This window comes from Vanellus vanellus, assembly GCF_965231255.1.
Source record: "Vanellus vanellus genome assembly, chromosome: 26".
Classification (NCBI taxonomy): Eukaryota; Metazoa; Chordata; class Aves; order Charadriiformes; family Charadriidae; genus Vanellus; species Vanellus vanellus.
The window spans coordinates 5,190,357-5,210,120 of NC_138931.1; the positions used below are offsets into that span (position 1 = coordinate 5,190,357).

General features: G+C 59.4%; 1 protein-coding gene across 1 annotated transcript; it reads right to left on the bottom strand.

Moving 5' to 3' along the window:
• Window positions 1–4,832: 4,832 nt before the first annotated feature.
• On the bottom strand, window positions 4,833–17,159 carry TET3 (tet methylcytosine dioxygenase 3; the record flags this gene model as incomplete). Its single annotated transcript, XM_082495850.1, has 10 exons — window positions 4,833–8,475; window positions 8,855–9,191; window positions 9,573–9,710; window positions 9,820–9,909; window positions 10,371–10,521; window positions 10,653–10,861; window positions 11,299–11,392; window positions 11,755–11,845; window positions 14,734–16,960; window positions 17,100–17,159. 10 exons carry the CDS (start codon window positions 17,157–17,159, stop codon window positions 6,740–6,742), a joined length of 5,133 nt encoding a protein of 1,710 aa, XP_082351976.1. The 3' UTR covers window positions 4,833–6,739.
• Between the last annotated feature and the right edge of the window lie 2,605 nt (window positions 17,160–19,764).

Sequence of the window (19,764 nt, forward strand, 5' to 3'; positions counted from 1 at the left end):
CTGTCCTAGAAGTATCTACAGTTTAATACACATTAATCCTATTGCCTTGAGACATGGGAAAAAAATCTACCGGTCCTCGATCCGCCCCGGAAAAAAACTTCATTTCAAGTAACCACAGTCCCGAGCCGACCAAGAAATCTTCAAGTGTGAATTTTTCGGAGCCGCCGGGACACCCCCGCGGTGCCCCCCCACCTCCGCCTGCCGCCGTCCCACCTCCCCTCCTCAATTATCCCAAAAAAAAAAAAACCCAAACCCAAAACCAACAACAAAAAAAATAAACACCCAACAAAAACGCCAAAAATAACCCCCCCACACCCCTCCGAATTCCCGAATCCGAGAAGAAACGGCGCTTTATTTTAAGATTTTTGAATTATTACCTCTTCTTTTCTTTTTTTTTTTTTTTTTTTTTTTTTTTGAGCCGTGGGGCAAAAACCCACCGGCCAAAAAAAAAAATTAAAAAATAATAATAATAATAATAATAATTGCTCCTGGAATAAAACTGAGGCTGAAATTACGGCGGTTTGTAATCCCTGAAGGATGCGGAACAAAAAAATTGAGGAAAAAACCCGGGCGGAAAGGGATAAAGTTGGGGGGGAGGAGAAGGGGGGAAGAATAAAAATATTAATTAAGGAAGAAACACCGCTGCGAAAGGATCCCTGATTTCGGAAAGATTTGCCCCAGTTTCGCTCGCCTTTAGGGGGGGGGGGTCGGGGAGGGGAGTGAGGTATTTGCCTTGGTTTGGGGTGGGGGGGGTGGGGGGGCGCGGGGGCGCCGCTGCCCCGGCGCTGATAGGAAGCCAAAGGGGAAGAAAGTAGCACCAATAAAACCCCAAAAAACTGGAAAAAAGGGGAAAAAAAAGAGAGGGGCAGAAGCGGGGTGCCCGGGCGAGCCCTGGCTACGGGGGGATGCGGGGAATTTGGGGCGGGGGGGGAGAAGGAGCCCGAGGAGTTGGGGGGGAGCGCGGTGGGGAGCGCGGTGCTGAGCGCCGGTGGGCATGGGGCCGCGGCGGGGTACGGTGCCGGGAGGGCGGGCGTGCAGCCCTGCGTGCGCCGGGGGTGTCTGTGCAAGCGTGGGGGTGAGGGGTGCCTGCGCGCCATGCGGCGGGGAAGCACCGGGGCCAAGCGCCACAGGGGTGCACCGGTGGCCGAGCACCACGTCTGTGCCGGGGCAGCGCGCCCCAGCACCGTCTCCACACGTGGTGGGTGAGCATCGCGTCCAAGCACCGTGTCCACGCAATGGTTGGTGACCATCATGCCCAAGCACCATGGCCAAACACCGTGGCCACACATGGTTGGTGACTACCACGCCCAAACACCGTGGCCATACATGGTTGGTGACTACCACGCCCAAGCACCGTGGCCACACATGGTGGGTGAACGCCGCGCCCAAGCACCATGGTCACCACACGGTGGGTGAGCACCATGCCCGAGCACTGTGTTTGCGCATGGTGGGTGACCACCACGCCCAAGCATCGTGTCCACGCGTGGTTGCTGACCACCATGCCCAAGCACCATGGCCAAGTACCATGTCCCTGCACGGTGGGTGAGCATCATGCCCAAACGCCATGGCCAAGAACCGTGTCCGTGCATGGTGGGTGAGCACCATGCTCCAGGACCACGGCCAAGCACCGTGTCTGTGCATGGTGGGTGAGCACTGCGCCCAAGCACCGCGTCCACGTGTGGCGGGGGACCACTGTGCCCAACCACCATGGCCAGGCCCCGCTGCCGTGCATGGTGGGTGACCACCATTCCCAAGCACTGTATCTGTGGAGCATGCCCAAGCACCATGGCCAAGCACCACGTCCATGCGCCATGCCCATGCACGGTGCCCGAGCAACCTCTCTGTGCCCGTGCACACTGTTCAAGCACCATGGCCGTGCACCATGGCTGTGCACCGTGCCCAAGCACCACATCTGAGCACCATGTCCAAGCAGCATGTCCATGCATGGTGCCCGAGCACCGCATCGACATACCATGCCCTTGCACCATGCACGATCACCGTGCATGCACAACACCCCCATGCACCCGACCGAGCGCCCTACCCGAGCACCGTGTCCACGCACCATGTTCAAGCACCGTCGCTGAGCACCATGTCCAAGCACCACGTTCACAGCCCCTGGCTGAGCGCTATGTCCACACACCTTGTCCAAGCACTGCGGCCGAGCACCAGGTTCACCTATCGCAACTGAGCACCACGTCCACGCACCATGTCCGAGCACCGCAGCTGAGCACCACGTTCACACACCCTGGCTAAGCACCATGTCCACACATCATGTCCAGGCACCGTGCCCCAGCACCATGCCCACGCACCATGTCCAAGCACCGTGGTTGAGCACCATGTCCATGACGCGTAGCCGAGCACCGTGCCTGAGCACCATGTCCATGCACCATGTCCAAGCACCACACCCATGATACGTGATCGAGCGCAGTGCCCAAGCACCGCATCCAAGCACCGTGGTCAAGCACCATGGCCAAGTACCATGTTCGCACACCACGTCCAAGCACCGTGCCCAAGTACTATGGCCATGATGCGTGGCCGAGCACCGTGGCCGAGCACCATGTCCACACACCATGTCCGAGCACCACGGTTGAGCACCGTGCCTGAGCACCATGTCCACGATGCACGGCCGAGCACTGTGGTCGAGCACCATGTCCATGTGCCGTGGTCGAGCACCGTGTCCGTGCACCATGTCTAAACACTGTGGTCAAGCAGTGGCCAAGCACCATGTTCACACACCCTGGCTGAGCACTGTGGCCACGCACCACGTCCGAGCACTGTGCCCGAGCGCCATGTCCATGATGTGTGGCCCGAGCACCATGCCCGAGCACTATGTCCACGCACCACGTCTGAGCACTGTGCCTGAGCACCATGTCCATGACGTATGGGCTGAGCACCATGCCTGAGCACCATGTCCACGCACCACGTCTGAGCACCGGGCCTGAGGACCATGTCCACGCACCACGTCTGAGCACCATGCCCGAGCACCATGTCCATGATGTGTGGCCAAGCACCGTGCCCGAGCACCACGTCCACACACCACGTCCAAGCACCATGCCCAAGCACCGTGTCCATGATGCGTGGCCAAGCACCATGCCCAAGCACCATGCCCAAGCACCATGTCCACGCACCACATCCAAGCACCGTGCCCGAGTACCGAGCCCAGTCACCATGCCCAAGCACCACGGTCGAGCACCGTGCCCGAGCACCCTGTCCACGCACCATGTCCAACCACGGCGGTCGAGCACCACGTTCACACCCCATGGCCGAGCGTCACATCTACGCACCACATGTGAGCACCACATCCACGATGTGTGGCCGAGCACCGCGGCTGAGCACCCCATCCAAGCACCACGACCGCGCGCGGCTCTCCTACCGGCACACCAGCCCCGCACCGGAGGGGATCGGTGAGACACCTCCGACGCGGCACCGATTTCAGTTTGCATAAACCCAACCGGCTCCCGGCACGCTTCGAGCTGTCGCTCCGGAAAAGTAAACTTCCTTCTCAACGACATTGCTTTTTTTTTAATATATATTTTTATCTTTTTTTTCTCTTGGTTCCCTAGTTTCGTATATACATTAGTAGCACCTCAGCGAGATGGAATCAGGCAGAAGCGTGATACAGTTTGTTAAAACACCATAGCACCGTTTTTATTAGAAGATTTCACTTAATAAAAATATGCCTTATAGAGCCCACAAAGCATACTCCAGTATTAAAAGGAAAAATCAGCAATTGAGGCACCTCAGGGATTCTGGTTTCCTTCTCCTTCCCGTGCCTCATCCCCAGAGCGTCGAGACGGGGGGTGAGGGGGACACCCCAAAACGTGTCCCCCGTTCCCCGCCCGAGGCGAAGCATCGCGGCCGGAAAAACCGAAGCCGGGTGGCAAGGAGCCCGTTGGGGCTGCCCCGCGCCGAGCTCTCCCCAGGGTTTCTAACCGCGGGCGTTGTTCTAGCACCATTGTGGCCACAACCTGCTGCAAAATTAGGTCCCCAGCCCACCCCGAAGCGATTAAAAACATTCTCCCTCCCCCCCCCATTCCCCAAGCGAGTCCCCCTTAGCGCCGTGGCTTCGGCACAGGTGGGACGAGCACAGCCGCCGGGACGGGTAAAGGAAAAGATTTTGCTTGAAAAACAGCCTCTCAGCAGCAAGGGGTAAAGAGCTGTGCATAGATTTCTAGTTTTCGTAGAAGAAGTCTGAAGCGTGCTAATTTTTAATGACTGAGATTTGAGGTAGGTTAGACGTTATGTAGTGTAAAAACGTTGAGACTGCAGCAGTTCTCGCTCCCCGACCCGCGACGCCGGCATCTCCCCGCTTACCCGGGTCGAACCCGCCGGAGCCGACGCCGTGCCGGATCGAATTCCCGAAAAAAACCCTCCGAGGAAGCAGGACTTAGACAGGTTAGACGGACCCTCGCCTTCTCCGAACGCATCCCTTTTCCTCCCGACTCCAAACCCATCCAGGCGAAGCTCGCAAGGCACCCCGGCCACCGCAGTCAGACCAGACCCCAGGGCGATGCGAACCGGGGCCGGCACCCGAATCCGGCCCCGCCGAACGCCACTGGCGGGGAGCGGCCGGGTCCCCTTTTCGCCCTCCGAACCACAACGCCACGGCGGGTCCCCGGCGCCGGAACCGGCATCGCCCGCGGGCATACCTAAAATCTGACTTGCCATCGACTCTTACAATCCTGATATGCGATTGGGTATTTGTAAGAAAAGCGGTAATAGCTCGTTGAGTTTCCTTGTCAAATATACGCGACTTTACGGATTACGGTTTTTAAAAAAAAAAAAAAATTAATTATGAAGGACGGACAAAGCATGTTAAATATTCTGCCAGTATTTACAGTTCTCCCACAATAATCTTGTTTAAAACATACTGCTTTCAAGTTGTTGGGGGGGAGAGGGGTGAGAGGGAAGAGAGGAAAGAGGGGAGTTGTTTGTTTTTCTTAAGTTTCGCTTTCGTTTTTTAAATCTAGGTGAAAGTGCTTTTAAAAAAATTCTTTCCCTATTTACAGGTTTAAAATCAGACCACGTAAATGTTCAGGCTGTTGTCCCGAGATGCTGCTGATCTGTGCCAGTGCGCGAGGAAGGAGGGTGACAGTAAACACAAGGTGATTTCTGCACGGTGACGGCGTCGGCTCTGGCTCGCTGGCTCTCCAAAAGGCACCTGAAAGTGCAAAAGCGACGACCCCGGGGACGCCGGCACCCGGATTCGGCCACGCCGCCCTCCCGGCGAGCCGCGGGAAAGCTCGCCCGTTCGTCCGCCCGTCCGTCCATCCTGGCACGGCATCGGCGACGAGCGGAAAGTCTCGACTGAGATTGTTCGAAAAGCACCACGCGGTTGTCGTCATCGTTGGGTTATTTGTTGGGTTTTTTTGTGTGGTTTTGTGGTTTGTTTTGTTTTGTTTTGTTTTTTTTCTTTTTGCGGGAAGAACGGCGATCCATAGGAAGGAGGGATGGCACCCGGGGAGAGAAAAAGCACCGAGCCCCGGCGGCGCTCGCCGCTGCACCGGCTCGCCGGCGCCAACGGGGGTTTTGGCCAGCCGTCTTGAGATTTGCTCTTCCCAGAGCCGATCGCACGGAGCAAGTCCCCCGGAGACGGAAAGCACCAGACGTTAGCAACAGTGATGTACAGAGAGCAACACTAGCTATTCACAGTTTGGGGTTGGTTTGTGGTTTTTTTTTCCTGTTTTTGTATATTTTTTATTTTTTTTTCTTTCTGTTTTTGTCCTGTCGGCTCCTTCAGAGATGCCGCCGCTGCTGCCATCGCTCTCTCCTGGGCCGCTGGCAAAGGAGCCCCCAAGTCTGAGCCCGAGCGCGGCACCCCAGCAGCGGCAGTCCCCAGCCCGGACGTGTCCTGAGGTCTCCGGCGTCAGGGAAGACGCCGGCTCACTCCAATCCGGCGGAGCCGATCCCGCCGGCGGCGAGGAGCCGAGTGAAGATGTGCCCATCCCGGGACGTCCCATTTCTGAGCGGGTCTCCTGTTGCTGTAAGAAAGGACTCCTCAAGTTGCAAAATAGGGATTTTTAGGTCCTTGAGGAAAAAAAAATCAGATGTTCAGCGTGTGTGGCTGACGGTAAAGCATACGCTCCCACCTGCCCCCACACGTCGGAGCTGGAGGGAGTCACCTCTTGCCTTTAAGCTGGTTCGGTGTTCGGATTGTTTATTATTTGCGTTCAGGGTTTGGGGTTTTTTTTTGATGTTGGCTTCTTTTTCGAAGATCGGCTTTGTCGTTGTTGCCGGAGTTAAAAAATAAAATAAAATAAAATCCAATAAATAGGCATTTTTAAGTGGAATTAAAAACCTCTCCTTTGCGAAAGGACGCTATAAACTTCTCCCTCCATTCGCGCGGCGCACGAGGCTAGATTAAAAAAACGCGGAGATATAAATATGAGATTACCGAAAAGCATCAAACAGCATCGTTCCTCTTTTTCCTTTTTGATTTTTTTTTTCTTTCTATCGAGTTTTGCTTTTGTTTGCCAACTCCTCGCCAAGCACAGCTCTCCGACGGCGTGTGCCTGCGCCGGCTCCGCTATTTCCTAGCGTGCGTGTTGGGTTCGCTTTCTGTGGGTTGGGTTGGTTTTTTTTTTTTCTTGTTGTGTTTTGCTTCGTTTTTGTCTCTTTTTCTTTTTCTTTTTTTTTTTCTTCTCCCCCACGCCCGAGGAGAAAGCACCACGAAGCAACGCCGAGCTCCAGCGCTGCCGAGGGTTGAGGTAAGATGGGGCCGCGGCCGGTTGCCTCCGTCTCAGATCCAGCGGCTGTAGGGGCCCGTCACCTTGGTGTAGGCATAGGAGGACACAGTGATGGCGGAGTTGGTGGGGATGGCCACCGCCTGCCGCGTGGGGACCGAGTCCCTCCTCTCCTTGCTGGGCGCCTCGCTCGCCAACGCGCCGCCCCACTTGCGTTTCTTGGCGAAGGCTTTGGCGTCCGGCGGGAGACCCAGGCGCGCCGCCTCTTCTTGCCGGGCTCGAGCCCGCTCTGCCAACTGCTTCATCTTGGCCTCCCACAGCGCCAGGCCGTGGTTGGGCTGGTTCAAGTTCTTGTGTTGGTAGAAGACCAGGGAGATGCGGGTGGGGTGGCAGCGGTTGGGTTTCTTCAGCGGGGTGGTGGCGTGGAGCTCGCGGCGGGCGCACTCGATGAGGATGGAGCCATGCGCAGGTGCCACGGCCACCCCGCCGATGTTCTCGTCCAGGAAGTTGTGCTCGCTGTCTGACCACTCCTCCTCCTCTTCCTCTTCCTCCTCCTCTTCCTCCTCCTCCTCCTCCTTCACCGCCTTCTCTGGTAGATCCTCCTCCAGGCCAAAGGGGTCCCACGGCTTCTCCCGACGGGGTCCTGCCACCCCCTTCTCACCCACCGCCGCCTCCCATGGCTTCTCTGGCAGCCCCGGGCTGGGCGCCGGCGTCCTCCGCTCCTCCACCTTCACTGAGCCCCACGGCTCTTCGGGGAAGCTGGGCAGCCCCGGCAGGGCCGAGCCAAAACCCAGCGGTCCCAGCAGGCTCGAGGTGCCCGTGCCGGCCAGTGCCGCCTCCCCCAGCTTGCAGGGGCTCCACGGTTTCGGCAGCAAGCCCGTGCTGCGCGCCGCCGTCGCCGCCTCTCCCGCCAGGACACTGGGCCACTGCTTCTCCGGCAGTGGCAAGCGCGCGGCCATGTCGAAGGCGCTCGGCTTCTCCCGCCCGCCCGAGCCCGGCGCCAGAGCGCTCCACGAGCCCTCAGCCGTGCTAGTCCTCTCGGGGGAAGACATGGCCCGGGATGCTTTGAAGGGGCTCCACCGCTGCTCCGGCCCCACGCCACGTGCCGGGATGGCTGGCAGGGCTAAGCCGGTGCCAGGCATGGCCGCCGCGCCGGGAAGGGGCTCGATGGCAGGCGGTGGGTCTGGAGGCTCCTGCTTGATGGGCCGGCTGCTGAAACAGTTCTGTGCAAACGGCGCCTCCTCTGAGCCCGAGCTAGTCCTGTGCACCCCGGCCATTGCCGCCGCCGCCGCTTTCTGCTGGCTGGCATAGCGGTTAGCCCGCTCGTAGGTGCGCTGGTGATGGTTTTTGCTCCGGACGCTTTGCGGGATGGGCTCGGGGAAATCGGCATTCCCGTAGGCGTGGTTGAGGTTCTCCTGCAACGCCGGGATGTCAGGCTTCTTCTCGTAGCCATTGCTCACCCAGCTGCTCCCGCTCCTCTCGGGCGCCCCGTAATTCAGAAACTGCGAGGGGAACACGTGGTTGCTGGAAAAACCGTAATACCCGAAGGAGGGAAGCGCGAACTTGGAGTGAAACCCGTTCACGGAAGGCAGATTGGGCTGTGCATAGTAGGAATGGTAAGAGTAAACACTGTTCATGCTGTATGGGTCGGAGGGCCGGCAGCTCCCCAGCACCGAGTAGCTCTCCACCACCGCGTTGCCGTTGTACTTGAAGGCGTTGTAATGGCTCTGCGGCTCCACCTTGATGGAAGGCTTCAGCGGCTGCGGGGGCAGCCCGCTTTTCAACGTCATACCTGCGGGCACAGCACACACACAGCCCCCATGACCCGCTGGCCCAGGAAGTCGCCGGTGGGGAGCGAGGACCCCAAAAACTCGGCTGGACTCAAAAATCCCACTGTGATGGGCTCACCGGCCGAGAGCAGAGGTCAGCATCGCCTGGCATCGCCCAGTGCGCTGGCACCGATTCGCACCCACGCTCCGGGCTGCGGTGAGAGCTCCTCACCACACCGCAGTACAGGGGAAAACCCAGGCACCACAAAAATGCCATCCTGCACCCTGACACGCCGAGCGCTCAACACCACCAGCCAGAGAAAGCCCCCAACCACATCCCCGTCCCCTCGCGCGCTTTCCGGACGGCTCAGGGTGGCAGGACCTCAGCTCTGCCCCCGTTACCTGTGTTTTGCTGGAGCGTAGGGAGCTCAAGCGCTTCCTGCTTGATCTTCTCCGGCGTCATCAGCTTCTCTTTCTGCAGCTTCTTCTTCTCCGCTGCGGCTTTCTTCGCTTCCAGCTGTCTTTGCCGGCAGGACTTGGCGGGCTCGGGCAGCTTGCGGACCTCGCGGGGGAAGGATGTGAGCACCTGGATGGCCCCGCTGCCCACCTTGGCGTTTTGGTTCTCCTCGCTGCCAAACTCATCTGTGCTGGACATCTTGTAGAGGGGGAGGACGTGTAGTTGCTCATCTTCAGGGATCTTCCCCACCACGCGATTGTCTTCCTTCGTCAGTGTGCAGACCTGGGGGAGCACAGGGAGCCGTCAGCAGGACACTGATGGATGCGGCTCATGCAGGACAGGGACAAAACCTACTCCTTATACCCCATCGATGCAAAGCCACACCAGCCTGGCATCCCCCCCAGCCTGCACCGGGCCTCAGCCAGCATTCCGAAACCTCCTGCGGGGTTTGGGTTGGACGAAACCCAATGCACGGTCCTCAGTAGCACTGTGCTTTCGCCTAGCTGGGGTGGCTTCAGCACCCCACAGACCTGAACGGTTTGAGGTGTGCAAACACCGAGGACCGGCCACCGGAGTCACGCAGGTAGGATGGTTGGGGACAGCGGGGACCAAGTGGCTCAAAAAGCAGCATCCCAAAAAGCCCCCCCCCGGCCGCCTGCTTACCACTGTGCAGCCATTGTAGAGGTTATGCTGATCTTTGTGAGCATGAGCGCAGAAGTCCATGCACGCCGTCACTCCCGAGAATGGCCTCCCCTCCTTCAAGCCCAGCCGGCAGTCTATCGCGATGTCCTCGTTGGTAACCTGGCGGAAGGAGGAGAGGGCTCCAGTTATCCAAAATCTCCACCCCGCACCTGTTTCTGCCTGCCACCGGGCTGGCGTGCTCCACAGGGGACGAGCGAGTGGTCGGTACCTGGTTTTGGTAGGCCTGCGGCGCCAGCCTCTTGTAAAGCGGAGCAACCTCGGTGGCCAAGTCCTGAAAGCTTTTCCGGAGCAGCTCTTCCTGCGGTAGCGAAAAGAGAAGGATGTCATTCAGGGGTTCCGGCAGTGGGGATGCAATTGGGGGCACAGCCCCCTGCAACAGCACATGGCACCCGACCCTTCCCACGATGTCCCTCTCCGCGCAAAGCATGTGGCTTAAGTTCCTGGTGAGGTTTTGGCCATCCAACCTCCAGCCCCAGCGTCTGTTGTGCTTTCGCTTGCTTGACCCATAAGCCCTCTGAGATCTTCCTTGGGGTTTCTGGAGAGGTCCTATTTGTGCCACCCTGTACCAGCACTTGCTGTCACACCAAAAGTCCTGGCTTGGGGACACCAAGGCGAGCCTGCCCTCTAGTTTCACCAGGTTGGCTTGCTTTCCCCCCGTCTCCCTAATTCATCAAAAAAACCACGAGGAATCCTATTTTCAGGCTTCCCCCTGCAAAACTGAGAGCTGGGAGTAAAAGGAGATCCACCTGTGTCACCCACCTCTTTGGGATTGTCCCCCACCAGCCTGAACTTGCGGGGAGTTTTGCTCCGGGCGTATTTGCAGCCATTAAAATACATGCTCCAAGAGCAGCCGAAGGAGAAGGAAGCGCCGCAGGTGTTGGGGTCCTTGCCTTGGCACGCGCAGGTCCGGCTGCGGGAGGGACACCGCAGAGGAGCGTCAGCCACCAGCGTGGTGATGCCAGCTCTGAAAACAGGGGGGATCCCCACATCCCCTTCCCACCCCGTCTCCCCAAATCAGACCGGCGGCGCGGTGTGACTTACTCATCGTTCAAGCCGCAGCGGCGGCTGGTGGGGTTGCCGTACTTGGTGAGGGTGTCGGTGAGCTCCTGGTACAGCGTGTCGCCCAGCGTGCGGGGGATGCCCTCCCAGGCCAGGATCAGGATGATGATGACGGCATTCTGGCAGTGGTGGCCGGCCCGGTGCCGCACCAGGCACAGCAGTTTCTCCTCTTGGTTGTGTCTCCGGATCACCTGGTAAACAGAGGAGCCAAGTTGGACCGCTCCAATGGCAAACACCTCCTGGGATGGGGGAGACCCCCAAAAGCGGGTGCTGGCAACACTCTGTGGGGATCTGGGGGGACAGAGCTGTGGGGGCTCCCATGGTTGCATCCACCCCGTGGGCTTTGGGGTGCTGGAGGGGGTTGACACACCCATCCCAGGGGCAGCAGGCATGGACATGCTGTTTGGTGGGTGCTGAGGACAGGAAGCCCCATCCGTAGAGTTTCCGTAGGGGCGGCTGACACTCTCACTTCATTCTTGCCAGCCGCAGATCGAGCATTCCACCCCTGCCCGCTGCAGCCACCATCGGCAGGGGACCTCCTTGTCCCCAGGCAGGGAGGGGACAGGCAGGAGCTTCCCCCCAGGGAGGGCTCCGAGGGGGGACGAGAGCTGGGGCCACAGGCACTCACCCACTTGGCGATGGGGCAGCCCCGGGAGCTCTTCCCCTCCTTCCCCGTGTAGATGACCTTCTCGATGCGGATGGCCTTGCCCTTCTCGCCATACCTGCCAGGGGACAGGCGTCAGCCTCGCTTGTTCCCACCACACTCACGAGTCCCCCCTGCTTGCCCTCATGGGCCCCTCACAAGCCCCCACTCACCTCATGGGACCCCACTCACCCATGTTGGACCCCACTCACCCTCATGAGACCCCACTCACGCTCAGGAGCCTCCGCTCACCCTCGCAGGATGCCACTCTCCTTCACTGGACCGCACTAGCCCTCATCAGCCCCCCATTCATGCTCATGGGACACCATTCACCCTCATGGGACCGCATCCACCTTCATAAGACCCCACTCACCCTTACAAGCCCCCCCCCTCACCCTCACAGCCCCCCAAGACAGGACGGCATGGGGCGAGGGCCCTTACCGCTCCTCCATGAGCTCCCTGATGGATGCCACGGTGGGCCCGGAGCCCAGGTGGGTGTAATACGGCCCCTCGTCCTTCTCCACGATTTGTTCTGCAGAGGCAGGAAGGGGGGAACAGAGATTTCCGGGTTTGCACCTCCGCCGGCTGCCCCGAAGGATGCCAGACCCCCAAATTCCCTCAAATGGAGCACTTTTACACCAAAAACCAAAGGTTCCTTAGCAGAGTTTCCCTTTAGAGAGCATCGGGGAAGGGAAGCCGCAATTAGAGGTTCGTTAAACAGCCTGCCGGCTCCTCTTCATTTTCTCCTCCCAGCACTACAGCACCACTGGGGACAAAGGGAATAGGTACTCAGACCCACACCCTTCAGGGACCCAAAAACCTCCTGAAGGGGCCGCAGCCCCTCCGAGCATCCCAGCAGCAACTGCGGCTCCATCCCGGCACGGGGGATTTTTGTCGGCTGCTCGAGCGCGGTGCATTTTGATGAGCTCTGCCGAGAAGAAGCGATTAGAGGCAGCAGCAAACCCCTCTAACCCCCCAACCCCACCGCTACCCCCTAGCTCCCACCCTGGGCACCCGCCTGGCCCTGCTCACTGGGACTGGCCTGGCTGGATGCTGCCAAAAACATCACAGGATGATTTGGGGGCTGAAAACTACTGCTGCCTGATTTCAAGCTCGTCCGGAGGATTTGGGGACGCTCATGGGATGCCCTGAGCTGGCTGAGCCTGTGGCAAGGAAGGAGCTGCCACACAGGGGAGAGGCTGAAGGATGCTGGGGGCTACGGGAGAAGGATGCTGGAGCTATGGGAGAAGGATGTTGGGCTACAGCAGAAGGATGCTGGGCTATGACAGAAGGATGCTGGAGCTACAGGAGAAGGATGCTGGGGCCACCAGAGAGGGATGCCAGGACTACAGCAGAAGGATGCTGGGGGCTACCAGAAAGGGATGCTGGGGCTACAGGAGAAGGATGCTGGGCTATGACAGAAGGATGCTGGGCTATGGGACAAGGACGCTGGAGCTATGGGACAAGGATGCTGGAGCTACGGGACAAGGATGCTGGAGCTACCAGAGAGGGATGCCGAGGCTACAGAAGAAGAGGATGCTGGGCTCTGGAAGAATGCCGGGGCCACAAGAAAGGATTCTGGGCTACAGAGAATGATGCTGGGTTATGGCAAAAGGATGCTAGGCTACAGAGAAGGATGCAGGGCTACAGGAGAAGGATGCTGGGCTACAGGAGAAGGATGCTGGGGCTACCAGAGGGATGCTGGGCTCTAGAAGAATGCCGGGGCTACAGCAGAAGGATTCTGGGCCACAGAGAAGGATGCTGGGCTACAGCAGAAGGATGCTGGGGCTACGTCAGAAGGATGCTGGGCTAACGTCAGATGCATGCTGGGCTAATGTCAGACACATGCTGGGCTACGTCAGACAGATGCTGGGGCTATGACAGAAGGATGCCAGGGGCTACAGGAGAAGAATGCTGGGCTACGGCAGAAGGTTGCTGGGAGCTACAGGAGAAGGATGTCGGGCTACGGGAGAAGCATGTTGGGCTACAGCCGTACAAGCAACAGCCCCGCAGCAGCAACAAACCCCTCGGGGCTTTTAGGGCACGGAGGTGCCGGCATGGGAAGCTAAGGATGCTCGGGGCCCGCCCCAGCGGCACAAGGGTCGATCCCCAGCAAGCAGGGATGCTCGACTGCCGGCGGGTGGGATGCTTACGGCGCGAGGGCTGGGTCTGATCCCTCTTTCCATCCCTCCGCTCTCACTGCCCTGATTTTCATTCCCGTCATGTCTAACTGGCCGGGTGCCAGGGTGAGGAGAAAGCCGGGCTCAGCTGGGCTGCAGCTGTCCAGACAGAGATCAATACAGGACACGCAGCAAAGGGTGATTTTATTACAGCGTCTAACAGCATAGGCACCTAATAAAGCCCCCAGCCCCGACTCCTACTTAATTGCTTTCTCTCACAGCTTTTCCTTGAGAAAATGGAGAGAGGTGGCAGGAGGGGGGGAGGGGGGAATCCCCCTCTCCCAGCCCCTGAACCACGCTGCAAAAGGAAAAAAACAGCCTGAATCTTGTCCTGGCAATGCAGGGCGAAACTCCCGAGATCAGTTCAAGCAGCTCCAGAAAAGCCTTTTATTCGCCCAGTGCCGTTTGGGCTAATTACTGCTGCCATTTACAAGCAAATAAATAAATAATCATAAGCCCTGCTAATAAAGTGCAGCTTGTGTTTGGCCCGAGGCCACCTCTCCCGGTGGCGCGGGGGGTTCGTTTTTCCAGCTGGATGCCCCAAATCCTCACCCTGCTCCTGCCAGGGGAGACCGCAGCTCCGGTCTAAATTTTAGGGAGGGAAGATCCAGTTCCCAGCTCTCGGATGAAGCTGGCCTGCAGGGAGCGGGTGGGAAATCTCTAGCACTTGCTGCAAAGTCTAACAAGTGCCAACACACACCACACAAAACCACAAAAAAAATCCCAAATCCAAGAGTTTGGTGCCTTTTCAATGCATCCCAGTGGGATCGGCCATCAAACAACCCAGCATCCTGGCAGCAAATAACCCAAACGAGCAAATTTGGCTTCAAATAGCAGGAATAACTAGGCGAGCTGGATTTTAGGTGGGTTTCGGCACTCTATGAGATTCAGCCGAGTGGTTAAGTGAAGGCAAAACCCAATAGCCCTTTGGTTTTGCTGCTCCTCCAACCCACGCCGGCACAGCCAGGTCGGCATCGGCACCGTCTCCGCGGTGACAGGACGGTCACTCAGCATTTGCCATCAGACCGTAAAAATAAGAGAGGAGAAAGCAAAAGAGGGCTCCGCAGCACTGCGGTTTCATCGTGCGAGTGCCACATCTCCCCAAAAAGCTTTGCCGGCACTGCGGCATCACTCTGTTATTTATCCAGGGCAATCCCACCCCACAAATCCACCTCCTCGAAATGCCACCCCCGGGGCTCGCCGCCACCCCCGTAATCCCCCGGTGCGGCCGCTCGCTCACCAACGCAGTCGCAGGTGGGGAATTCCGCTTGTGCCCGCTTGGCTGGCGTGTCCAGGAGGCTTTTGGTCGGCGTATCCAGGTATTTCAGCGGTGACTCCAAAAAGCCGCTCAGGGTCGGCGTCAGCGGCACCTCATCCTTGGTGGGCGTCCCTTCTGCGTCATCCGCGTCCGGGTTTTGGCTTTCCTCGGAGTAAAAGCACGTGGTGGACACCACGGTAATAGCACCAGAAGACTCGATTTTGATCTGTTTGGGGGACCGGGCGGTGAAGGGGGGCTCTGAAAGTGGCCCCTTCCCGGGCGAGAATGAAAAGCTTTTGGGTCCGGCTTGGGGAGTGCTGCTTGAAGCCGGGGCGGCAGCGGCGGGGGGCACTTGCGTGGCTGGTACTGGCCCCCCCAGCAGCTCGGTAGCCCCGGCGGCAAGCGGGGCAGGCGTCTCGGGGGGCTGCAGGTTGAAATTCTCCCCGAATTCAGCTTCAAATTGCCGGATGAGCTCTTCCAGCTTGTCATCCACGACGATGGGGGTTGGGGCGGCCGGCGGGGGGGCTGCCAGTGTTTCCTCTGAGCCAGTTGAGCCCGCCGGCACCGGGTGAATTTGGGGGCCCCCCCCGGGGGCACCCCTTTCCTGAGAGTCGGGAGCCGGGGGACCGCCGTCAAGGGGGTTCGGCGGCAGGGGGCAAGTGGCGGGCAGGGGTAGTGCAAGAGGCTGGAGCGGGAAGGCAGGCGGCGGCGGCGGCGGTTCGGTTTGCATCTCTTCGGCGGGGGGTTCGGCGGGCGCCCGAAACCCCTCCAGGCTTATCTGCCAGAGGGGCAGGAAGAGCGGCTGCGAGTCCTTCTGCTTTGCCTTCTTGATCTGCACTTGCTTACGGAGCGGTTTGGCCGGGGGGGGCTTTTCGGGCGGCGTTTTCTTCTTTTTCTCTTTGGCCTGCTTTTCGAAGGGCTTGGGGGGCACGGCCGGGGCACCAGGAGCCCACCAGCCGCTCGGCCGATCCGGGGGTGCCGCCGCCGCTGCCAGGCTTTGCTCGAGGAAGAGGCTGCGCTTGTGGTGGAGATGCTGCTGCAGGACCAGCTGCGTCTTTTTGTGCAGGTCAGGCTCTGTTGGTGCTGGCGGCAAACGGGGGCTACCCGGCACATCCTTGCTGGGCCCTCGTTCGGGGGGCTCCGTTTTAGGCACCATCACTTTGCCGGCTGTTGCTTCAGGTCTCTTGAAAGCTGCCTTGATGTAGTCGTCGGCGTTACCCAGCAGCTGCTCCAGCTCCGCCATCGGGTCTCCGGCCCCCGCAGCCCCCTCAGCCTCCAGCCCCCATGCCGCTGCAAAGCCACCCCGGGGAGGTGCCGTGCCAAAAAACGGCTCTGGCGCTGCTCCTGGCTCTGGCGGATAACGGGGCTCATCCCCTCGCTGCCACGCAGCCCCTGGCAGGGTGAGGGGACTGGGGCCAAAAGGGGTGGTGGGGGGTGGCGGGGGTGGCGGCGGGGGGGGCTGGCCATCTCCGGTGGGCTGGGGGAGAGCGGCTGAGAGCTGCGTCAGGGCTTCGATGGCTATGGCGGTCTGCAGGCTGATGTTCTTCTCCTTGGCGATGGTCAACGCGCTTTGGGAAAAGGGGAGACCGTCGGGCGGGCACGGCTCAACGGTCTCAGGCACCGGCTGGGGGTCTATAGCACCTTCCTGGGGGGGTGGCGGGGGGTTGGCGGTGGCGGCGGAGGGACGGGGCCGCGGTGATGCCATCTCTTCGCTGAGAGCCGTCTTGATCTTCTGCTCCAGCCATTCCAGGTAGTCGGGGCACTCGGGGCCATCGCAGTTGCAGTTTGGGGGCTTCACGCCGTGCTTGGCCAAAGCCAGGGCAGCCTTGAGGGCATGCAGGTCCTCCCCTTGCGGCACGCCATCCACCACGCTCAGCCCACCCCGGCTCATCTCCGAGTCAAACTTCTCGTACAGCAGTGACGGCGAACCCGGGGGCGGCAGCCGGTAGGAGGAAACGGCTTCGGCCACCGCCGAAAAGGCCACCAGATTCCTGACGTCTTCCAAGTGGGCTTTACCAGCGGCGGGCGGCTGGCCCGGCGACCAGCCGCTCGGCTCCATCAGCGCGGTGCCCCCCGCCTCCGGCCGGCCCCCATTCACCAAGCTGAGCCCGCTGCCCTCGTTCAGCCGCCTTTCTTCGACATAATTAATTGGCCCTTCTTCCATTTGGCTTCTGCTGGGTCCATCAACCGGATCGCCCGCCGAACCTGTCTGAGAGGAAGGAGAGAGGAGAGACATGAGCATTCTCCACCATGACCCACATGCCGTCATCCCCCACCCTATTTTCTCCCTCTCTTTTTTTTTTAATCCCCCTTTCCCCACCTCTTTTTTTCCCATCTCTTTTTCTGACCTGGGTGATGAAGACGCAGATGAGCCAGGTGAAAAAAATAATCGCCGCCAGCAAAACCATGCGGGTTTTGCCCGGCTGCGTAAGGAGCAGCTCGGCTTGAAAGGCGCCTGGTTTCCACCGCGACAGCCCCGTGCCTCCCACGTCCCCACCCCGCTACCCGCTTTCGAAATTGCTCACGGGATGGTTCGGGATTTCCATCGCCCACAGAGGGCGAGAGGCAACGGGGTGGGACAGGGAGGGCGCCCCCAGCTCCGGTGACACGGTTTGCACCGGCAAAGGAAGCAGCACAGGGAGAAAAGGGGGGTTTTTTTGGACCCATGCCCAAAGCAAAAATCCCAGTCAGGAGCAGCCGTCCTTCGCCGGAGGGCCGCGGCACGGCAGGAAGCTGCCGAGTTGGCTACACCGGTGCCAGGGGTGGCGCGGGGATGCTTTCACCTCGAATAACCCGGCGTCTGTATCAACACGGCTAGCCGGGGCTCCTGGCAACGCTCAGCTACAGCACCGGCGTCCAGAAAACCGGCCGTGTGCCAAGAAGAGACCAAAACCATTAGAGCCATCCACACCGACGCGAGGCGCCCAGGGAGCCCATCACTGCAGCATGTGGGCTCACACGCCCTGGTTAAAACCCCCCAAGGGGTTGTGCCAGGGATGGGGAGGGGTCTTTCTGTGCTCTGTGGCTCTCTCCCCCCTTGGTGGCAGGGATTTTAGTGCGCTGAGGGTGCTGGGCAGTGGCAGCGTGTTTAGCAGTTTGCCGATAACCAGGGGGGAGCTTCCTGCAAGCTAAAAATACACCAAAGCTCGCTGGAAAAAAATATGACAAAGCAAAGGCTGTGGGCAGAGCTTCCTGCCTCCGGACGGTGCCGGCACCGAAGGATCCGCAGCCCAGACTAGCCGAGAGATGCCGAGTTACGGCTCAGTGCATGAGCAAGCTGTCAGTGTGCGGCTGTTGGTGGTGGAGATGCATTTAACCCTTCAGCCACCAGCCCCACGGGCATCCTTTGGGACGAGAGGGCGAGTGAAGCCGCACACTTGAACACAGCTGCTTTCTACACCAGAGATAAGCACACTGCTGAGTGCAGCGAAACCAGGGAGGAACCACACCCGGCACAATTATATCCCAAAAATTCCCCCTTCCCCAGGAGTGAAAACTCCCAGGGGAGCACAGTGCTGGTGCAAATCACCGTGGTCCCACTCCAGCACAGGGCTCACCCTGATCCTGCCACGGCTTTATAGGGGCTCCGGTGCCTTCGCAACATCCCCGGAGCCAAGCGACAGAGCCGCGAGAGATGGGACTGGTCCATCAGGTCTGGGGAGCAAGTGCTTCGCCGCCGGTTTGTGCCGTGTGCCGGCAGCCTGGGCAGGGTGGGGACGACACGCCGCCTCCGCTCTCCTTTGCAAACCAAGGAAGAAACAGCCTCGCCCGTCCTTCCTACGCCGTCATCTTCCTCCTCCTCCTCCCCAGCCAAAAGGGTTTTTCCCAAGCGGCACAGGGGGAAAAATGCCCCGAGCTCCCTCCAAGTCCTCGCAGAGGGACACACTCGTCCCCCGAAGCATCCCCAGCGTCGCGGTGGTGACGCCAGCCTGGAGAAACAAGGCGAAACCTGTTTTGCTCTGGGTGGGGAGCGGACACTGGCCCCAAGGGTTTACTCCCGGCTGGGAGGGGGGGGAACCTGCTGGGTAAGGTCAGGGGAAGCCCCAAAAACCTGCCGCCGGGCCAGGGTGGCACTGTGTGCTGCTCCATCCCATAAACTGGGTTATCAACCTAGGCTGGGGATGCAGGAAAATAAATAGTTTACCCTGCAAAGGCAAGGCAGGAGCGAGCATACCCCGCTGCTCCTAAAGGGTTAATCCGAGAGCTACAACCTTCCCCAAATCAGCGGGGGGGGGGGGGGGGAATATATATATATAAAAAATATATAATTATTTTTTTCCTGGCTCTCTTATCCAGCTCCTTTTGTTCCTGGTCCCACAGGCTGGAAGATGGAAAGACCTCGCGGCTTCTCCCCGAAAATCGATTTCCCCCCCAGCCCCCTCCCCGCCAGCTCCATCCCGACTCGCTCCGGCAGCATACGCAGAAATCCCTCCATCACCGCTGTGGGCACTGATTCCTCCGCACCTCGGCCCATTTTCCCCGGAAAATGCGCTGCCTGCCCAAACCTTCTTCCATTCGCCCCGGGAAAGAATAAAAGCCAGGGAGGGGGGAGGGAAATAAATTAAAATCAAGAGAAAACCAAGTGCTTTGGTTCGGGTTAGCTCAGCTGCTCAGCTCCTGCACTGTCCCTTCTGCATCCTCCGGGTGCTATAACGGGGGTAAAATCCCCCTGAGGACAAAAACATTTATTTTTTTAATCTGTTTTTCCTCTTTTTTTTTTTCTTTTCCCCCCGTTTTAAATGTCTTAAACAGAAGGAAGAGAGTGAAAAAAAAAAATAACCACACACACAGAGCCCGGCTTGGAGGGTTTCCAGCCTGGGCTGCGCTCCCTGGGAAGAGTCCGGAGCCGTTTATAACCCGGTGAGTGCCGGGCGGGGAGCCCCAGCGGGGGCACGGTGCCGGATTCGGGTACAGCTCTGGCCGGACAGCACTTACGTGTGCGGGGCGGGAGGCGAAGCCGGAGGCGACAGCGGGACCGTCCAGGGAGGAAAGACGAAACGAGTTGTTCAAGCC